The 17,729-nt window shown below is 44.9% G+C and overlaps 1 protein-coding gene across 1 annotated transcript in view; it reads right to left on the bottom strand.

Moving 5' to 3' along the window:
• The window catches only part of UBL3 (ubiquitin like 3), a 57,889-nt gene extending 56,820 nt beyond the window's left edge, over nt 1-1,069 (bottom strand). The window contains exon 1 of the mRNA XM_061993344.1: nt 70-1,069. Within this exon, the coding sequence (XP_061849328.1) occupies nt 70-96 (27 nt within the window). The 5' untranslated portion in view covers nt 97-1,069. The remainder of the gene's footprint in view (nt 1-69) is intronic.
• Between the last annotated feature and the right edge of the window lie 16,660 nt (nt 1,070-17,729).

Here is a 17,729-nt window from a genome sequence, read left to right on the forward strand (position 1 = left end):
TTTGCCAAAACTGGCAAAAATAAACGTTATTCCATAATAACACTATTAAATAAGGAATATAAGACTTACCATATCAGCTGGAACGCTGCTGGACATCTTGATGTTACACTAAATGGCTTAAAATCGACTTCAAAAAAAAAAGGCAAAAAAAAAAAGCACCAAGAAGAGCCCGCCGCGGATGTTCAAGAAGCAAAACCGGTGTCAGTGTTGGAGGCAGCAACTTCCACGTCCCCTAGGAAAAAGAGGTGCCGACGTGCAGCGGGGAAGCGGCCGGCTGAGCAGCAGGGATATCCAGGGGCAAGCCGTGCCGGGGCCGCGCCGGAGGAGCCAGCGGGAGGCCAGAGATGGCAGCAGATCTCTGTCAGCAGCGGCCGCACCAGCGGTGCCAGGTAGACCAGGCAGGACTACACCGCCACATGAGCTGCGTGCGGGCTTTTGCCCCCCCCTCTGTCTCTCTCTCCCTCTTCCTTCTCTCCTAGCCTTGACAAATGACGACGGGATGATTCACGGGATAATGGTGCGTCCCAGTCACCTCCTCAGTCAGCGCAGGCGACTCGGGCGCGCAGGACCTCACTCCTGCCCTCGGCGGCGGGGCAGGGAGGCGGGGAGGGCCGGGGTGGGCCCGGGGCCGTGGGGAGGACGCCGGGCTTCGCCCCCCCTTAGGCGGTGTGCGACATTCAACAGGGTCTGGCGGGGCGACGGGCCGACAGGGCTGCCTGAGGGGAAAGCCCTCCCCCGCGGCGCGCCGGCGGCCACAGCACTCGGCGGGGGCCGGGGTGCGTTCAGCGTCGGCCGCCTCCTGCAGCCTCAGCTCTCAGCTCGCATCGCCGCCGCCTCAAGCCCGTCCGCCCGCCCTCCCCCGCGTCGTCCTCCGGCGGCTCCGGCGCCCCCCCCGCCTCCCCCGCGATGGCCGCGCTGCCTCGCCCCGCCGCGACCCGGAGGTGCCGGTCCTCAGCGCGATCCTCGCCTGCAGCTACCCCCTGTCATCTTCGGCTCAAACCAACATGGCGTCTGCCGAGCCGAGAAAGGGGACACGGCAGGGGAGAGACAGACGGACCCCCTCCTCCTCCTCCCCCGCTCCCGCCGCGTCACACGCCGCCGCCCCGCGCGGCACCATGGGCCTTGTAGGCTGCCGAGGCGAGCGGGGTGGAGTTGCCGCTCCGCGGCAACCGTTGCTAGGGCAGGCAAGCGGCCGGTGGCGGCACCGCGCCGCGCCGGTCCTCCCTCCCTCCGCGGGGCCCCTCATCCCGTCTCGTTCCGTCCCACCACGTCGGAGGCGCCCCTCTTCCCCACCGTGGGGTTCCCGAAGCACCGCCGGGGCCTCGGCGCCGGTTCCCCGCCCCCCCGCCACCCACGCAAGTACCACATCAATGGTCGTTTTCCCAAGGGTGGCTGCAGCTTCCTCAGGGCGTTTAGGGCAACCCTTGCAGCCCGTTCTCCGCGGATCCTGTTCCCAGCCTGTAGGGCCGTGCTGTTCTCCTGGATGGCCTCCAAAAAAGGAAAAAAAGGATTTTTTTATGTTATTGTAGTTGGGTTTTTTTCTTGCACCCCGGATCTGCAAGTCTGGGCATGTACACTATTTATGGTTTTCCTTTCTTGCTTTTTTTTTTTTTTTAGAGTTTGAACTATCAAAGTTCATGGCTTTCCTTTTTTGGTTTTTTCCAAACTCTGTAATTTTGTTAATGAAGAAAAAGCTCTTTCAAGATTCACGTTGAAAATGGTGACTTCCAATTAAGGGCTCTTGACATGTAAAATCTCCCGTTCAGTTCTGTCCCCATAAAGCTTTGTGTTTGTTAGGAACCCATGTTATTGGAAATGATGTGTGTAACGGAGACTTAATTCCTTATCCCACGCTGCTCCAGAATACCAGCATTGCAGAAAGAAGAGCTGTGCCTGACAAAAAATACAGCTCACCTCACACACAGAAAATCCGACTCAAGGTGCATATCTACTGAAGAAGTGAATAGGCCTTCTGAGAAGAGTGTGGACAGACACATGCATATGCCAGTAGTGTGAAACTGTCCAAGGCAAAAAATAACCAAGAAAATGAAGTAGATAGAGCTTGTGACTGATGCAGCTTGGTTCCTTCGGGGGTAGATCTCATGTAAAACCACAGGAAATTAAGACAGAGTTCTTCCCTTTAATACTAAAAGTTCAAGGCTGCCTTTCCTCTTTAGGCTTCATGCAGCTAAGGCAATCCCAGCAAGACACCATCCCTTGCAGAGGTTGTAATTATTTTCTTTATACCATGCTCCAAAATAGCACAAAGCTACCAACTTCAGAAAGCAGATTTGACAGCAAGCAGCCCCGCCTGACTGACACCCGGGAAAAGAGTTGGAGGCCAGCAGAAGCGGCCCCACACATGTCTCTGTGAGGATCCTGGGCTGTCACATGTTGTGTGGCTTCAGGCTCATCACTCCTTCTCTTCTCAGCCTAGTTTGCCTAGATGGTACATTTCTGGGAGGCAATGACTTGGCCATCGCCTTCTAGCCAGGAGGAGGGGCTGAGGTTTGAGACTGTTCGGCCCCAGGAAGAGAGGTCTCAGAGGAGTCTCAGTGTAAGTGCCCGGTGGGAGGGAATGAAGAAGAGAGAGTCAGGCTCTTCTCAGTGGTAGCCACTGACAGAACAAGGAAATGGGCACAAGATAAAAACCAGTAAATTCAACCTGAACCTGAGAAAAGACTTTTTTTTCTTTTTTTTTACTATAAGGGTGACCAAACACTGGCACATGTTGCTCTGTCTGCAGAGACACTCAAAACCCAACTGGATGTGGTCATGGACAGCTTGCACTGTCTGACCCTGCTTGAGCAAGGGGTTGGTTCAGAAGCCCCTTCCAACCCAAATGATACTGTGACTGTCTATAGCCTGATAAATGTTTTTATGGCACCTTATATTATCATTCCCCAATTTCAGTCAGGTCTTTTAGCTGCCAATAGGATAAAAAAGCCAGTGTTTGTGGAAGTAATAGCAAATTGTTGAAGCATCACTCACTTTCTCTCCAATCAGGTATCCCTGACAGACAGTCTTTTGTTGTTTTTTTTACTTTCATCTAAATAATAATACTCACAGACAAGGGTCCTCTCCATCCCAAATACTATGTGTTCCTGGACACGTGAGACTTTCTGGTAAAATCAGTGACAGACTGAAGAATTATAAATAGATATCACTGAATGGAGTTTATACTTAGAACATTTTTAATGTGGGGTTTTCCCTGAAACAAACAAACAAACAAAACCATATACATACAACAGCTTAAGTTTGTGCAACAGGCTCTTGAGATCTGCTCCAAGGCCATCCTGCAGATCAACCCTCACTCCATGCAAACAGCAGCCCCTGCGCTGATGCCTTGAGGTGATCTCAGGGTATTTTAAGAGGTGCCTTGCCCATGCCCTCCCTGCTAGCACTCTCGTAGTACAAGCAAGAGAAAAGGCACCGTGACTGCTTTTCAGTCACTGCAGCTCACAGCTATCTCTTCACAGAAATTGAAATTGGGGGCAACTGAAAATTATGTCCTTGGCCACACTGTAACAGCCAAGGTGCATGGCCCTTCCAACCTCCTCTACTACAAGGAGACAGGGCAGACAGTGGGGCTTTGTAGTCGTTTGCAGCTTACAGGGTGAATTGCCAAAGGTTATATGGAAATACCCTTCAGTTGTGTTTCAGAAGTCCATGTGCACAAGCAAGTCAGGCAAATAAGGACACTGGCAAGCACAGGGAAACTGGATGAGGGTCAACAAAGCAAGCAGGCAGCAGCAGGGCACATCCTCTGCATTGGAGGTGGCTCTTCTAAATTATTTAGATGGATGAGCTCATCTGTGGCTCATAAAGCTAAGCACATCACTAGGACACAACCATAGGAAAGAATACAGAATACTTGGAGCCTAAAACAGCATGATTCTATGGGGTTTGCTTTTTTTGCCCCTAGTTTAACAGTCCATTGCAAGGAAGGATTATACAATTTGTGTTGTTGAAGCAGGGGGGGATAGAGAAGTAGTCAGGAGACTGTGCTTGCTACTTCGTGTGTGCTCTCAAGTTGGTCAACTTTTCTGTTGAGTGTTGTATAAATAAGGGTCAGCTCCTCTCTTCAACACAGAGCTGTGCTGTCCAAGAGGTGGCACGAAGAATTGCATTAGTATTATTATTATATATTTGAACCTACAGTTATGACTGCAAACCAGAATGCCACTGTATTAGGCACAGCACAATAACAAACATGTATCTCTTGCTGTCCTGAAAGGTTCATAGGGCTGGGTTTACTCAGCAGTTGACATTTCTATCACAATCGCGTGGGCTTTTTTTCCCCTGGCTCTCAGCTACGATGAGCCAACACAAACAAATGGAGGATCCGACACAGCTGGTACATGCTGGAGATCATTTTAGGTTGGTTGTGTGCTGAGCAAATGAATAAAAAGAGGTGCTGCACGATGATCCTAGTAGCAGTTGTACTATATATGAGGACGGGGGTAAACCTCATGGATTTTGTTGAGGTGAGTTCATATATTGGAAATACAGCATTGCCAAATATAAAACAGAGAAACGATCTTTTGTCCTTGGCGTGTATTAAGAAAAGCTGTTATGGTAGTATTCGTTTGAGATTCACACACAGAGAGGAAATGAGAGTTGTGGTCAGCAATAGTCAGCTGGAACAAGGGACACTGCAAAAGTGTTACTGCAGGCAGAGTCTGGGATTAGCTTGCAGATAAACCCTGAACAAGTGCTTACAGACGTATACATCTGGAAACAAATCTTTCCCACATCCAAGGATCAAGCAAAACAGGAAGTGCTGTTTGAGAGTGCTAGCAACATAGAGAGCTAAAAAGGGTATTCCGCTTTTAGGACCTAATCCTGCATTCAGATGCACAGATCTTACTTCCAATTAGTCTCCTGGGCAGAGCTGTCATGTGAATTTAGCTGTCCAGGTACAAAATCCTTCATCATTATTACTTTGGCAATTTATGGGGGAAAGTATCCAACTGATATTTATGGGGGAAAGTATCCAACTGATAATTTGCCCCTCGTTTGAAAAACATGACATGACATGAGTAAATAAGTTGATTTTTGCTATACTGTGTTCCCTTTGAGAAGAATTGTGCCAGATATCTACAAGTAGATTGGGCTGAGGTTTTAGTGTTTTGTGGCCATCTACTAGCTGAAACCTGACTCTGTGCTGAGATGTGCTTAATAGGAATAAAAGCTCTGTTATTCAAAATCAGATTAGTAGTCCAGCCAATGTGATATCCTGTCTCCAGCAGTGGCCAGCCTCAAATGCTCCAGAGAAAGACACACAAACCCCCCACAATGGACAATCACGTTATAATCTTCTTATTTGCTGTGTTTCCGCTGCTGCCAAGGCTGCCACAGAGGCTGGTTTATGCCCCGAAGCACAAACCTTCATGTTCTTTATAGCCTTAATGTCAGAATAACCCTTTGATGACATGTGAGACTGATTGTCATTTTTCAAAAGAACAGCACATTCCCCCGACAGTTGTTACTGCTGGGGTTGGAGACCGTGTTGAACCTACACCCCAAGACCACCATTAGAAGCTCTCAGCCCTATGCTCCAGCATTTTCCTTTTGAGGCAAACTGTGAACAGGATCATCCCTGGGAGGAGGAACACACCACCATGACATTTCTTTTAAGGCAAGAACATCCATTGTTTCTGATTTCTCTCCAGTTTTTAAGGGCAGCCTGAGAAGGTGAAAGGCTCCTGAGACAAAGGGTTCAATTCTCCATGGTTTGGCTCTGGGACAGATCAGGATTCTTTCCCTCTCTGGCAGCCACAGAGGCAAGATATCCAGGGCAGCAAGGAACAAACTGGGCTAGTCAACAGGATACTTTTAATGCCTTTGTAGAAACACGTGGTCATTTTTTAACTCTTACAAAGCCAAGTTTGCATTTAACCTGGTTGGAGTTGGTCCTGTTGAATTCAGGCCCCTTACAAGGAAGTGTTCAGGAGAAAAAGCTGCTTTGGAAATGAGGGCTGGATCCTTCAGTGTGCTTGCTGTGTGCTGGCTGCTCCTGAGCACTCTCAGTTTCTCATGATGACCTTTGGAAAAAACCCAGATTTTGGGTTTTCAGACTGTAGTGGTTTTGTCTGGGCCAAGTTTTGGTAGAAGGGGGCTACAAGGGTGGCTTCTTTAAACAGAGCTGCCAGAAGCTTCCCCTGTAGCTGACAGGGCCAGTTCCAGTCAATTCTAAGATGGACCCACAGCTGACCCAGGCCTGGTCAATTAGTGACTGAGGTAACGCTTCTGTGATTAACGTATTGGAGAAGGGGAAGAAGTTGCTGCAGTAGCAACAGGGAGTGAGAATATAACATCATCTCTGCAGATACCAAGGTCAGTGGAGAAGGGGGAGGTGCACAGGCCCTGGAAGAAAGATTCATTCCTCTATGACCTATGGTGCAGCCCATGGTGAGGCAGCTGTCCCCCTGTAGTCCATGGAGGACCCCACACCAGAGTGGGTGGATGCCTGTGACTCCGTGGGAAGCCCACACTGGAGCAAGTTCCTGGCAGGACCTGGGAGTCTGTGGGGAGCCCACACTAGAGCAGGCTTGCTGTCAGGTCTTGTGATGTTGTGAGGGACTCAGGCTGGAGCAGTCAGTACCCGAAGGACTGTTCTCCCAGTGGATGACCCACGTTGGGGCAGGGTGTAAGGAGTTGCCCCCATAGGAGCCCCAGTGCTGGAGCAGTTTGTGAGGAACTGTAGCCCATGGAAAGGACCCACGCTGGAGAAGTTCCTGAAGGACTGTCTCCCATGGGGAAGGACCCCACAGTGTAGCAATGGGAAGTGTGAGGAGGCCTTTACTTGAGAGGAAGCAGCAACAAAGTCCAACTGTAATGAACTGACCATAATCCCCATCCCCTGTGCTGCTGGAGGAGAAGGAAGGAGAATCCCAGGAAGAAGGAGGGAAGGGCGAGGTGTTTGAAGGTTCAGTTTTATTTTTCATTTCCCTGTTCTGTTTTGATTGTTCATTAATAAATCAAACCATTTCTCCCCAAGCTGATTCTGTTTGCTCGTGATGCTGATTGCTGAGTGATCTCCCTGTCTTTATCTCAACACATGAACCTCTCATTCTATTTCTCTCTCCCCTGTCCAGTTCAGGAGGGGGAGTGATATTACAACTTGGTGGGCATCTGACACTCAGCCAAGGCTAAACCACCACACAGGTATTTTTTCATACTAAACTGATTCCTTTCCCTTTGGAAGAGCGTGGATTTTTACCTGCTGGCTGCTTCTGTGTCAAGCCAAATCAGCATGTGGGTCCTACTGGCTTCCCCATCTATGCCACTAGGCTTCTGGGAATAGTATTTAGCAGTCCTCACCTGCCTCAGAGCCAGCAGGAAAGCAACAAAAGGGCCTCTGAGGTTTTGCAGTGTTTATAATACACACATCCAGCCAGAATCATGGCTTATTTATTTACTTTTTAAGTTACTTGTCAGACCAATCTTGCTGGAAAACAAAAATGCAGCTATTCAAACAACTCACATTGTGCTCCTGAATGCCCCAATATGCTGTAAGGATTTATTTTTCTCCCTCACATTTGCAGTACCCGTGTACAAACACAAGATTATAGGAAACAACCAAGTGATACTGTGTGCCAGAGGTGATTCCTAATCTTCCTGATGCAGCTGAACCAGGCAGGAACTGTGTTCTGCCAATCTAATGGATGTAGCAGAGATATGACATAGTGGTGCTACAGTTACCGATGCCATAAATTACATCAAGGAACTCCTAAGAGCAGGGGTGAAGAATGATAGGGGAGAACACAGAGGTGGAATAAGAAGGAAAGAATAATGTGAAGAAAACCAAGAAGTCAGCAGATCTGGTTTAGAGAGTGCTCCAGTCACCAGCATTCTTGAGGTGGTTTAACTATCCATACATCTACATCTTTCCATATAGAAAAATAAGCCTGAAGACAGTTGGAAGAAGTTGTGTGTTTTATAATAGGTAAGAAACAGGAAGGAGAAGTTTTAGCAGAGAAGCATCCATCCTGGATTGGCTTCACAATAATGGGGAGGAACAAAGAGGAACATTGAAATAATGCTCAAGCTTTGAACTTGAAGCTTGAATTTAGCAAAGAATTTAACAAAATATAGCAGTAAAATGCTCTTTAATATCAGGAAATCAAATATGTGGACACTGAAAAGTCCTATGCAAGTGGTCGTAAGGGTTGTGGTGACAGCAAATATTAAAATTTGCCAGAGAAGATGAAGGTCAAAGATCTCCCCCAAAATGCCATATCAAATTAAGTGACAGCTCTGCAGAAAAGGAACAAGAATCTGTGACTTTGGGGAATAGCTGTTGCAAAACTCAACATTGCAAAAGAAAGTCTGTAGAAAATAGGTAAAGAAAAATACTTCACAAATGTTAAAGAGAGGACAGTAAAAGAGCACCACCAAACACTCTCAGTCTGACCAAGGATGCAAAAGGAAAATGGCTTTGTACAACTGTTAAACATGAGAGCTAAAACTCAAATTGCTTGTTGGTGCTGCTGGGATCCCAGCCTTCATTTATGTCTTTGGCGAGCCACTGCAGCCCAAGGCTGAGTGTGGCCTATTAGCTGCTTAGCGCTAAGCTCAGCGGGGACTCTGGAGTGCCGGCTGCGTTTTAACATCCCTCTGTCCTGCTGACTGCAGCAGGTTATATTTTTACATTATAAGGCAGCTAGGTTCATTTATATCTATTTTCTTTACTGTAAGGGTCTCCAGTGGGCAGATAAATGTCAGTAAGCTCCAGTTATGGCTCATATTTACTATTTACAAAATTAGTACTAAAAATGCTAAATTGAAGTAAGAAATCATTCTTGCTTGTTTGATTTTCATGTCTACTATCTGCACTATGTTAGAACTCCTCAGATTTTAAGGATCTTCATATATCTATAATTTAAGGCTGTTCTTTATATGCATGTGTATATATGCATAAATACATGTTTATATAGGCTCTAAATGTATATGCACACATGCATATCAATTCTCCCAGCATTTTTTAAATTAACCGTAGCACTCAGATAGATTATACTCAAATCTGATTGTGTACTACTTGAGCTGAAACAAAAACTCATCTCAGAATCTGCGGTGAGGAGGTAATTGTTGTTTACATATATTATGTCAATGTAATATAACACTTCATCTGCCTTATTTTCTACCATTATTAGTCTCCAAACCAGAAACAATATCTGAATGAAGCAGTGTCTAGAAATGCTATTTTTAATTGGCTAAAGAGATTGCTTGACCTCTGGTAACTGGTTACTGTTGTTGGGGAGACTCTCTGTGAGCAGTGGCACATTGTTTAAACATAATGGGACAATAGTCCCATGTCATCTATAGGATATGGAGACACCACAGTTTTGTGCTTCTTTTACTTTATTACTATACATGCGAGGCACAATCGACAAAGACTTCCTGAGGATGAATGTTGTCAGTATATGAAGCACTGAATAACTGCTTTTTGTTTTGCTGAATGGTCCCCTTTCTTTCAGATTTAAAGGGGAAAAAAAATGCAAAAAAATAGCTTTGGGGAAGGGAGTCTTGCATATAGGAATTTTTTTTTGACAGAGAGAAACTTTGGGCTGCACTGAGATCTTACAGTAATTTTATATGTTTGACTCCACTGACGTAATCTGAATGATTCCTGGTTTACAATAAGGTGAGAGAGGGACTGAGCAAATTAATAGGAGCCTGAATTCCATGTTACTTTCAGTCTAACAGTCACCTGGGTCCTGAATGCTGCCAGTGTTGGGATTGATTTTTTTCTCTTTTTCACTTTCATTACGACTATAAAACCCGAGAGGGCTTGATTTATTTCTAGCCTTCCTTTCTCATTCTAGTCCCAAGGCCTATGTGGACAGTAATAGGTGTTTGTGTAGCATAGGCGACTGCTCACAAAGTAACCAGCACTAAAAACCATCTAATTGGTTTACTGTCAGCAAGAGAGCAACAGAGTTTGAAAGACTCAGCTCACAGGTTTTACCATGTTTAAGTTTATGTGCGTGTAGTTGCTGTTAAAGAGCTTAATTTGTTTTTATTAATTTTAGTTTCATTAATTTCTTAACATTATTTTAGTTAAAAGTTAAATGAAAGGGGACTATGTTGGACATGAGTCTCTCTACTCACTTATTTTGCATCTGTTATTGGCAGTGGGCTCATGTGTTGGGTGCCAGCTGCAGGCACAGCAAAGGAATGAGAAGCAATAGCCTCAATGTTTGTCCATGTGCAAAAATCTGTGCCATGTTTTCAGATTCCCTTTATCAGATTTTAACGGTGGGATTCAACTCTCCTAAATTTAGGCTTCTAAAATATTGGGTATGTTATCCATGCCACTTGCTCAGCCCCATCTGTCACCAGGAAGCAAGGTGTGGCCACCACCTTGACGTCTTAGGTAAGACTCTTAACTTCACTCTACTAACTGCTACAAAAAACTTGCACAATTAGTTTAAATTAGTTTCTTGGGTTTTATACAGCTGAAGATAACCATGGTGAATCCCTCTCCAATCTCTGCCACTTCTCCCCACCAACACGGTGTTCTCAGCTCTACATACTGCTTAGCTGAAGAGTTGACCCTCATTTGTTGCTCAGGGCTGTTCTGCACCAACCCACCCAGACCTTGTCATTGTTAGTGTTCCAGAGAGCTGAAATCTGACACCAGGGATGCTGCAAACATTTATGCAGGACCTTCAGCCTGAAAGTGGCACCGCCATGTCTGGAGTTGTCAGGCACAGGCTGAATTAATTACTTTACAGCAAGCAGAACTAGTTACCTGCTTAAGCAGGTGCATAAACTTTGGCAGGATCAAGACTTAAATAATAATCACCTCGAGGCAAGAAAATGTTCTTCTTTTGTTTCCTTTGCAGCACAAAACTTGCTATTGTCACTTAATTAACTTGGTTTTCAAACTGATGAATGATGAAGTACCTTTGGAAGCATTACAATCATGGCATCACTCAAAACACCTCAGTGTTCTCCTGAGAGAGGTGAGAAGGTTATGGGCTGGCTGTTCTGCTAAATGAGGCCACTCAGTGATCACAGCGTGTGCTCTGGAGTCTGCAATATCTTCGGGGCACAGCCTGGCTGCTATTATACTGTATAGGCAGAGTCTCACTAGCCAGGTGAGAGTTGCATCAGACCTGAAAACCTTTCATTTTTCCAGAAAGATCTTTATATAGGACACAGAGGACACGGAAAAAGGAATTGATCATTAAAGGCTTGTTGAAACAAGAAGAGAATGGGAAAGCTTGGAGAAAACACATCTAGATCTCCTTTTCTTCATAACTTCAACATGTAATGTAACATGTATCCTTTCTAGTTCACAATTTCTTTGTAGATGCAGCAAGAGGTAGTTCTTAAACAGAGACTGGTTACACAGACTATTGCAGAGCATTTTCAAGAATATTAAAAATGCCACCAAACAAAGATCTTGATCGCTTTCCCTGCCCTTTCTGTGACAAATGACTGCAGTAAAAGTGAACTCACGCTTTTCCTTATTTATGAAACACCTCTTCTCTTTGTATGAAGAGCTAATTTCCCTGTGCTTCAGAAAGTGTATAAGTGGCGGTTGAAAACGCAGGCAAAAGCTGTACATTAGAGTGGAGGAACAAGGCAAGTACTGAAAAACAAAAAGCTATTCAGTTTTTTTTTTCTCTAAAAGGAAAGGAATGAAAACTGTCATCAGACTGAATTGTTCTATTCCTGATTGCTGTATGTAGCACGATGGAGCAAAAAATGCATTTCCATTTTAGCTTTCACAGGCAATATATGCCCGCAGACATTTTGATAAAGAACTGATTTTCAAAGCAGTACATTTCTTTAGGCTAGCAGTGATCCAGCAGAGCTCTCATGCTGCTTTGACTTTTCCAGCTCTCAAGAGTATCAGACCTTTACAATTCTTTCTAGGATTCCAGCAAATTTAGAATCATAGAATTGTTTTGGTTGGAAAAGGCCTGTAAGATCATCAAGTCCAACCATTAACCTAACACTGCTAAGTCCACCATTAAGCAACGTCCCTCAGCATCTCATCTGTGCATTCTTTAAATATCTTCAGGGTTGGGGACTCCACTGTCTCCCTGGGCAGCCTGTGCTAGTGTCTCACAACACTGTCAGTGAAAAAGTTCTTTCTAATCCCCAATCTAAACCTCCCCTGGTGCAACTTAAACCCATTTCCTCTTGTTCTGTCACTCATCACTCGGGAGAAGAGACCAACTCCTACATCGCTACAGCCTGCTTTCAGGTGGTTGTAGAGAGTGATCATGTGTCCCCTCAGCTCCCTCTTCTCCAGGCTAAACAGCCCCAGCACTCTCAGCTGCTCCTCATCAGATTTGTTCTCCAGGCCCTTCACCAGCTTCGTTGCCCGTCCCTGGATGTACTCCAGCACCTCAACGTCAGAACACAGGATTCGAGGTGTGGCCTCACCAGCACCAAGTACAGGGAGACAATCACTTCCCTGGTCCTGCTGGTCACACTATTGCTGATACAAGCCAGGATGCCATTGGCTTTCTTGGCCACCTGAGCACACTGCTGGCTCATGTTCAGCCAGCTGTCAATTAACACCCTCACCTTTTACCAGCCACTCTGCCCCAAGCCTATAGCATTGCCTGAGGTTGTTGTGGCCCAAGTGCAGGAGCTGGTACTTGGCCTTGTTGAACCTCAGACAATTGGCCTTGGCCCAGTGACCCAGCCTGACCAGGGCCCTCTGAAGAGCCCTTGTGCCCACAAACAGGTCTATGCTCTCACCCAGCTTTGTATCATCCACAAACATACTGAGAGTAAATTTAGTAAAACAGGCAGACTTCTTCATAGATTTATTTTGAATTTACAAGGCTCATGGCTGCTTGCTTGTCTAGATGTAACCAATAGGCAGAATCCACACATCAGTCTTGGAAAAAAAACCCCGTCATTCAGACAAAATAGATTTTACTCGTCAGCCTCTCGACAACTGAGACTGGCAATGTATCACACTTGGCCATAAACATTTCTTCAGGAAGGAACTGGTCTTAAATAAGTCAGTTTAAATAAGATCAGCAAAACCATCTCTACTAACACCATCTGGTGACTCTTAATCACATCCGAGCCTAGATTGTTGCAGATATGAGTCAGGTTAAAAAGACATGAGAAAAACAGTGTGAGTGTGAAAATGCAAGAGTATGAACTTAGATTAGCTCGCAGCCTGTAGGATGGAGAAGAGCAGTAAAGAGGAACATGTAGATAAGCAATTTGTAAACTTAGAGACTAAGGCAATACATTCTCATTAGAATGCACCCATTTACTAGTCTGCCTATTCTTAAGTCTGGTTTTGGCTTATTCCTTATGTAGTGCTGGGGTACTAATACAGGTACAAAGTGGACGGCCTAGCACAGAGTTGAACATCATGTGTTTGCCATAGTCTCAGCAGCACCAAATCATGCCTTCCCTGCCGGGTGAGCCATGGCAGCAGTGTATGCCCCCCTGAAATTGCCTAAGAACCCAGGGGAGTCACTGTTGCATTTTCTGTATTTTCTAAGCCATTGGCAGTGCTTTGGTGAATTTGATTTTTTCTATGCAAAGGTGCAAGCTTTTTTCTTTCCCACATTTGTTTTCCTTTTCTGCAGATGAACCCTTAAATAAACAACAGCCTGCGGCAACTTGTATCAAGAATAACAAGGAGGAAAAGTGGGCAACACCAGACACTGTGCTGGTTTGACAAACCAAACAATTTGAACGATTTGCTTATCAATTCTTTGCAAAGCAATTTTTCTTTTTTTTTCTTTTTTTAGCTACTGGCATGCACCACTAGATATAGATTCATTTCACTGACTGCAGTACCATTCCTTCTCGGTAATGAGCATCCAAGTGATGCATCACTGGATCACATCGGGGGATGTTGACAAATAAATGAATGCACTGATTCCTTCAGCATTTAAGCCTTTCATTCAGCTCTCTAATCTAAAGACAAGTGATTTCTTAAAGTGGATTTACATGCTGGCAAATATAAATGAAGACTTAAAGTGATGCTAGAGACAAATCCTTTATAGACTCAGAAATCATTAGGTAAAATGAAAAAGGTGGGAGTGATTTTTTCGTTTTAAAAATGTTTTCCAGTTAGTTTAACAGGATTTGACGTGATGTTTCACAAGTTGATGAGCAAGTAGCTGAATAGTTTGGGCTGTGTGTGTTTAATCTTGTCCTGAATATTTTGTTTGCATTAAGCAGCTAACAGAGTGTGCATCTGTCTCCTCATCACTGGCCTCCATTCTCACACTCTTTCTCTCTTTCTTGCAAAGTATTTTCACATGTGCTTAATCCCAAGAACATTGCTGATCCTGGGCTGTTTAAATACTGGGCTGTGCCTGGAAACTAGGCACAGCCTGCAGTATTTTATTGGCTTGTGCTGAGACTATGAGAGGATCTGTCATCTTCTGGGAAAGACTATATTGCGTGAGTTGTGCATGGGGTTGACTTCCACTGGCCAAGGCAGGGAGAAGATGTCCTCTCCCATGGGCATGAGGCAGTCCTTGGGTCATGTACACCATGGCCTTGAATATCAGGCTTAAGGACTGATCTCAGGAGATCAGCGGGCTATTCAGGCGGTCGCAGTGTCAAGATCAAGTGGTTGGCTAAAGTCTATCTTAGATGTTTCAGCATGATTTCTGCTTGCAAAGAATGTAGTGTGTCAGGTCTGGATGTAGCCTTCTTTTTTCTTTCTCATTTACTGACCAACTCCTGGCTTTGCAGTTGTGGATTCTGAATCACTCCTTGCTCTTATCTCACACAGTAGGTGACTTGATCTGTCAGAACTCCCATGGGGACAATATCTTCCTGCTTGTGACCTTGGCTCACTGTCAGGGAATTTGTGTAAGGTGGAGCAATGTGTGGTGGATGCTCTTATAACATATTGATCAGATAATTCCTCCTTAAAGAGTCTGGGTATCCACTTCCTCCTACTGGGGAGCAGCAGCTCTCAGAGAAGCCAAAGAAAAGTACTGATTGGAAAGGTGACCATAATAAAAAAAGATAGCAAAATCTATATGTATAAAAGTATATGTGTGTTTGTACATGAGCAAAGCCAGTTGTTTCTGTCTTCCCAAATCCCCTGCCTGCAAGTGCTATTAGCTGGTGCTTGGCCCTCTGGGCATTTTGGGTTGTTGTAGAAGTAATTGGCGTGTTTAGTGGGGTCTTCTCGCAAAGAGCATTTAGGGTGTTTTAATTAAGAGTTTAAAGCACTCAGGGGCTTGCACAAAGTCTTATGGGTACTCTCACTCACACAGAATCAGATATACACTTGCAAATAAAGCACAGAAGGATACAGTTACTTTTATGATTGGTTCAGCTTGACAAAGTATGGGGGATAGAGAGTTTCTTTGTCCTTGTACAGGACAGGTTTCTTGTTCTTCAAGCATTTTTGTGAGCAAATGAATGTGTTAAATTACGTCCTGTAGAGATCTGCTGGCAATTTTAAAGAGGAGGCATAATGAAGCTTGTTTCCAACTCTGCAGGGACAGCTTCTTTTGTTAATCTACCAAATTAAGTATTGGGTAGGCTTGCTTCATTAGGAAATGGGAGAAGAGATGCCAGGAGCCCTCCTTTTAACCTCCTTCTCTCAGCTCTGTGACCACCCTCTCTTTCCTGAAGGGGAACCACAATTCTGTTTTCTGAGGGATCAGTACAAACCTTTTCTGACATACAAGCTTGTCTCAGATCAAACACCTCTATTGAAAAACACTGATATACATTTGGAAAAACCAAACCAAGCCAGAAGAAAACCCCACCTGTTAATTTCTTAACGGGTTTCACATTTGTTGCAAGCATGCTGATAAAAAAAAATCACCCCAGCAGCATAATCTCATGTACAAAATATCAGTCCCCTAGTTCAGAGGGAAGTCTTCTACAGCAGCTTTGAACATCAGAAGGGAATTTCGCTCAAAGACAGGTTGGTTAAAAGTTGGTATTTAAGATTCAAAGGAACTACAAAGAAAGGCAAGGCCAGAGGGCAAGTCTTCCCATCTATACTGGCAGCTGTCTTTGGAGGGATGAACAGTATTTTCGCAGCCCATCTCTCCTCTGACCAGACAGGCAGCCAGCATGGTTATCTTAGATTAGATTAGATCAGATTAGATGACTGAGTCCCGAAAATATAAATTCTGGCTCCCTCAACAAACTCTATTGTTCCTTTTCCAAAAAGCCACACATTTTATGTCATGTCAGATCAGTTTTAAGAAGTGTCTGAATCTCAGCTGAGATGTGGTCCTGTAGTGTCCCTGCTGCCAGAGCATCCCTGCTCTGCTGATACGCAAAGAAAGAAAAATACCCTCTGCAGCTGCACACCCAGCAGTGAGAAGCCTCGGGCTGAGAACAACAGAGTGCTCAAGTGATTTTGGCCAGTACATCAGAATAAAACAACCTTCATAATATTAGAACAGCAAACCACTTTACTGCTTTTCAAACAGCAAACCGCTTTGTGCACAGTAGCAAAGCAGTCCTTGCTGGAGCATGGTGATCTCTCAACATGGGATCCATGCCTAACCTTTTCAGCATGAGACACTGGAAACACCCACATTACCAATGTGCTTTTACCTGTATATTATGGAAACAATGAAGGCATGGGAAAGACAATAGCACAGAGCCCTTGGTTGCTTGTGTATTCCATGTAGCAAAAGCTGCTACATGTCTGCTTGTGTGGGAGCTGAAATGCTCTGCTTGAAAATAAAGAAAATAAGAAACACTCATAAGCCACTTGTGCTACCAGTGTATTTACTTCTTCTTACTTTGAAACCAGAATGCACTTAAGCCTTTAAAAAATGTAAACATGCATGAAGCAGAAAATATAGTCACTTCATTTTGTAATGAGACACAGGTACGGAAACCCAAAGGACAAATCTATATAGACATCAGGAAAAAGCCCAGTGCCTGAGCCCCTTGCTAGAAAGTGAGTGCACAGCACTACAGGTGATGCCGTGGTTTCCACTTGCCAAAATGTAAGTGCCTGCAAAACCATTCCTCTCTCTGAGGACAGCAGCAGAAGTTCCATTTCCATTTCCATGCTCCTTCAGGAATGCTCTATAGAACAGAGAAGGAAGCAGTGGTCAGAATAAATATTACCTGTCTCACTGCTGCATGCTACTGCTCTGCTCCAGCTCTTAGAGCTCATGGATGCAACAAAGGTCACAGACTTGATGGAGAGCGAAGAAGAAGAAGTAGCAGTACCCAGTTATAGATCCCTGCAGGCACAATGCTTGCTTGCTGGAGATGTGACTGCAAATAGCTGCTCCCATCCCTGGTTATTTCCAGAGCATGTGAAATTCTCGTGTGAAAACACTGCTGGTCTGCTGCAACTCAAACAGCCAGATCAAAGCACAGTTATCTGTATCTAGATGGACTTATCAGTGTGCTAGGCTTCACACTTGCAGACAGGAGCCCAGATACCTTCATCTTTTCCCTAATTCCTCCCAATACATCAGTGACATAGAAGGGAGAGACAACTACATTCAGAAGAAGAATTGGTCTAAACCCAAAGGTGAATGCTGGTTTAATGTGGGCAGTATTTCACAGTCAGGAAGAAAATTGTAGGCCTAAAGACCTACAATTCCTGGGACAGTAATCTCAGCTGCTGGAAGCACCAACATGCTTTGGAGTGACTCCCTGCCGTTGCCAGACCTGGATATCACTAAGGAAAGCAAATGACTCTTTTATTCCAGGAGCATCCTGCCCTGATAACAACATTTTGACAAAGGGATAGTCCTCACTTGGTCTTTATCTTT

This window comes from Colius striatus, chromosome 1 (assembly GCF_028858725.1).
Source record: "Colius striatus isolate bColStr4 chromosome 1, bColStr4.1.hap1, whole genome shotgun sequence".
Classification (NCBI taxonomy): domain Eukaryota; kingdom Metazoa; phylum Chordata; class Aves; order Coliiformes; family Coliidae; genus Colius; species Colius striatus.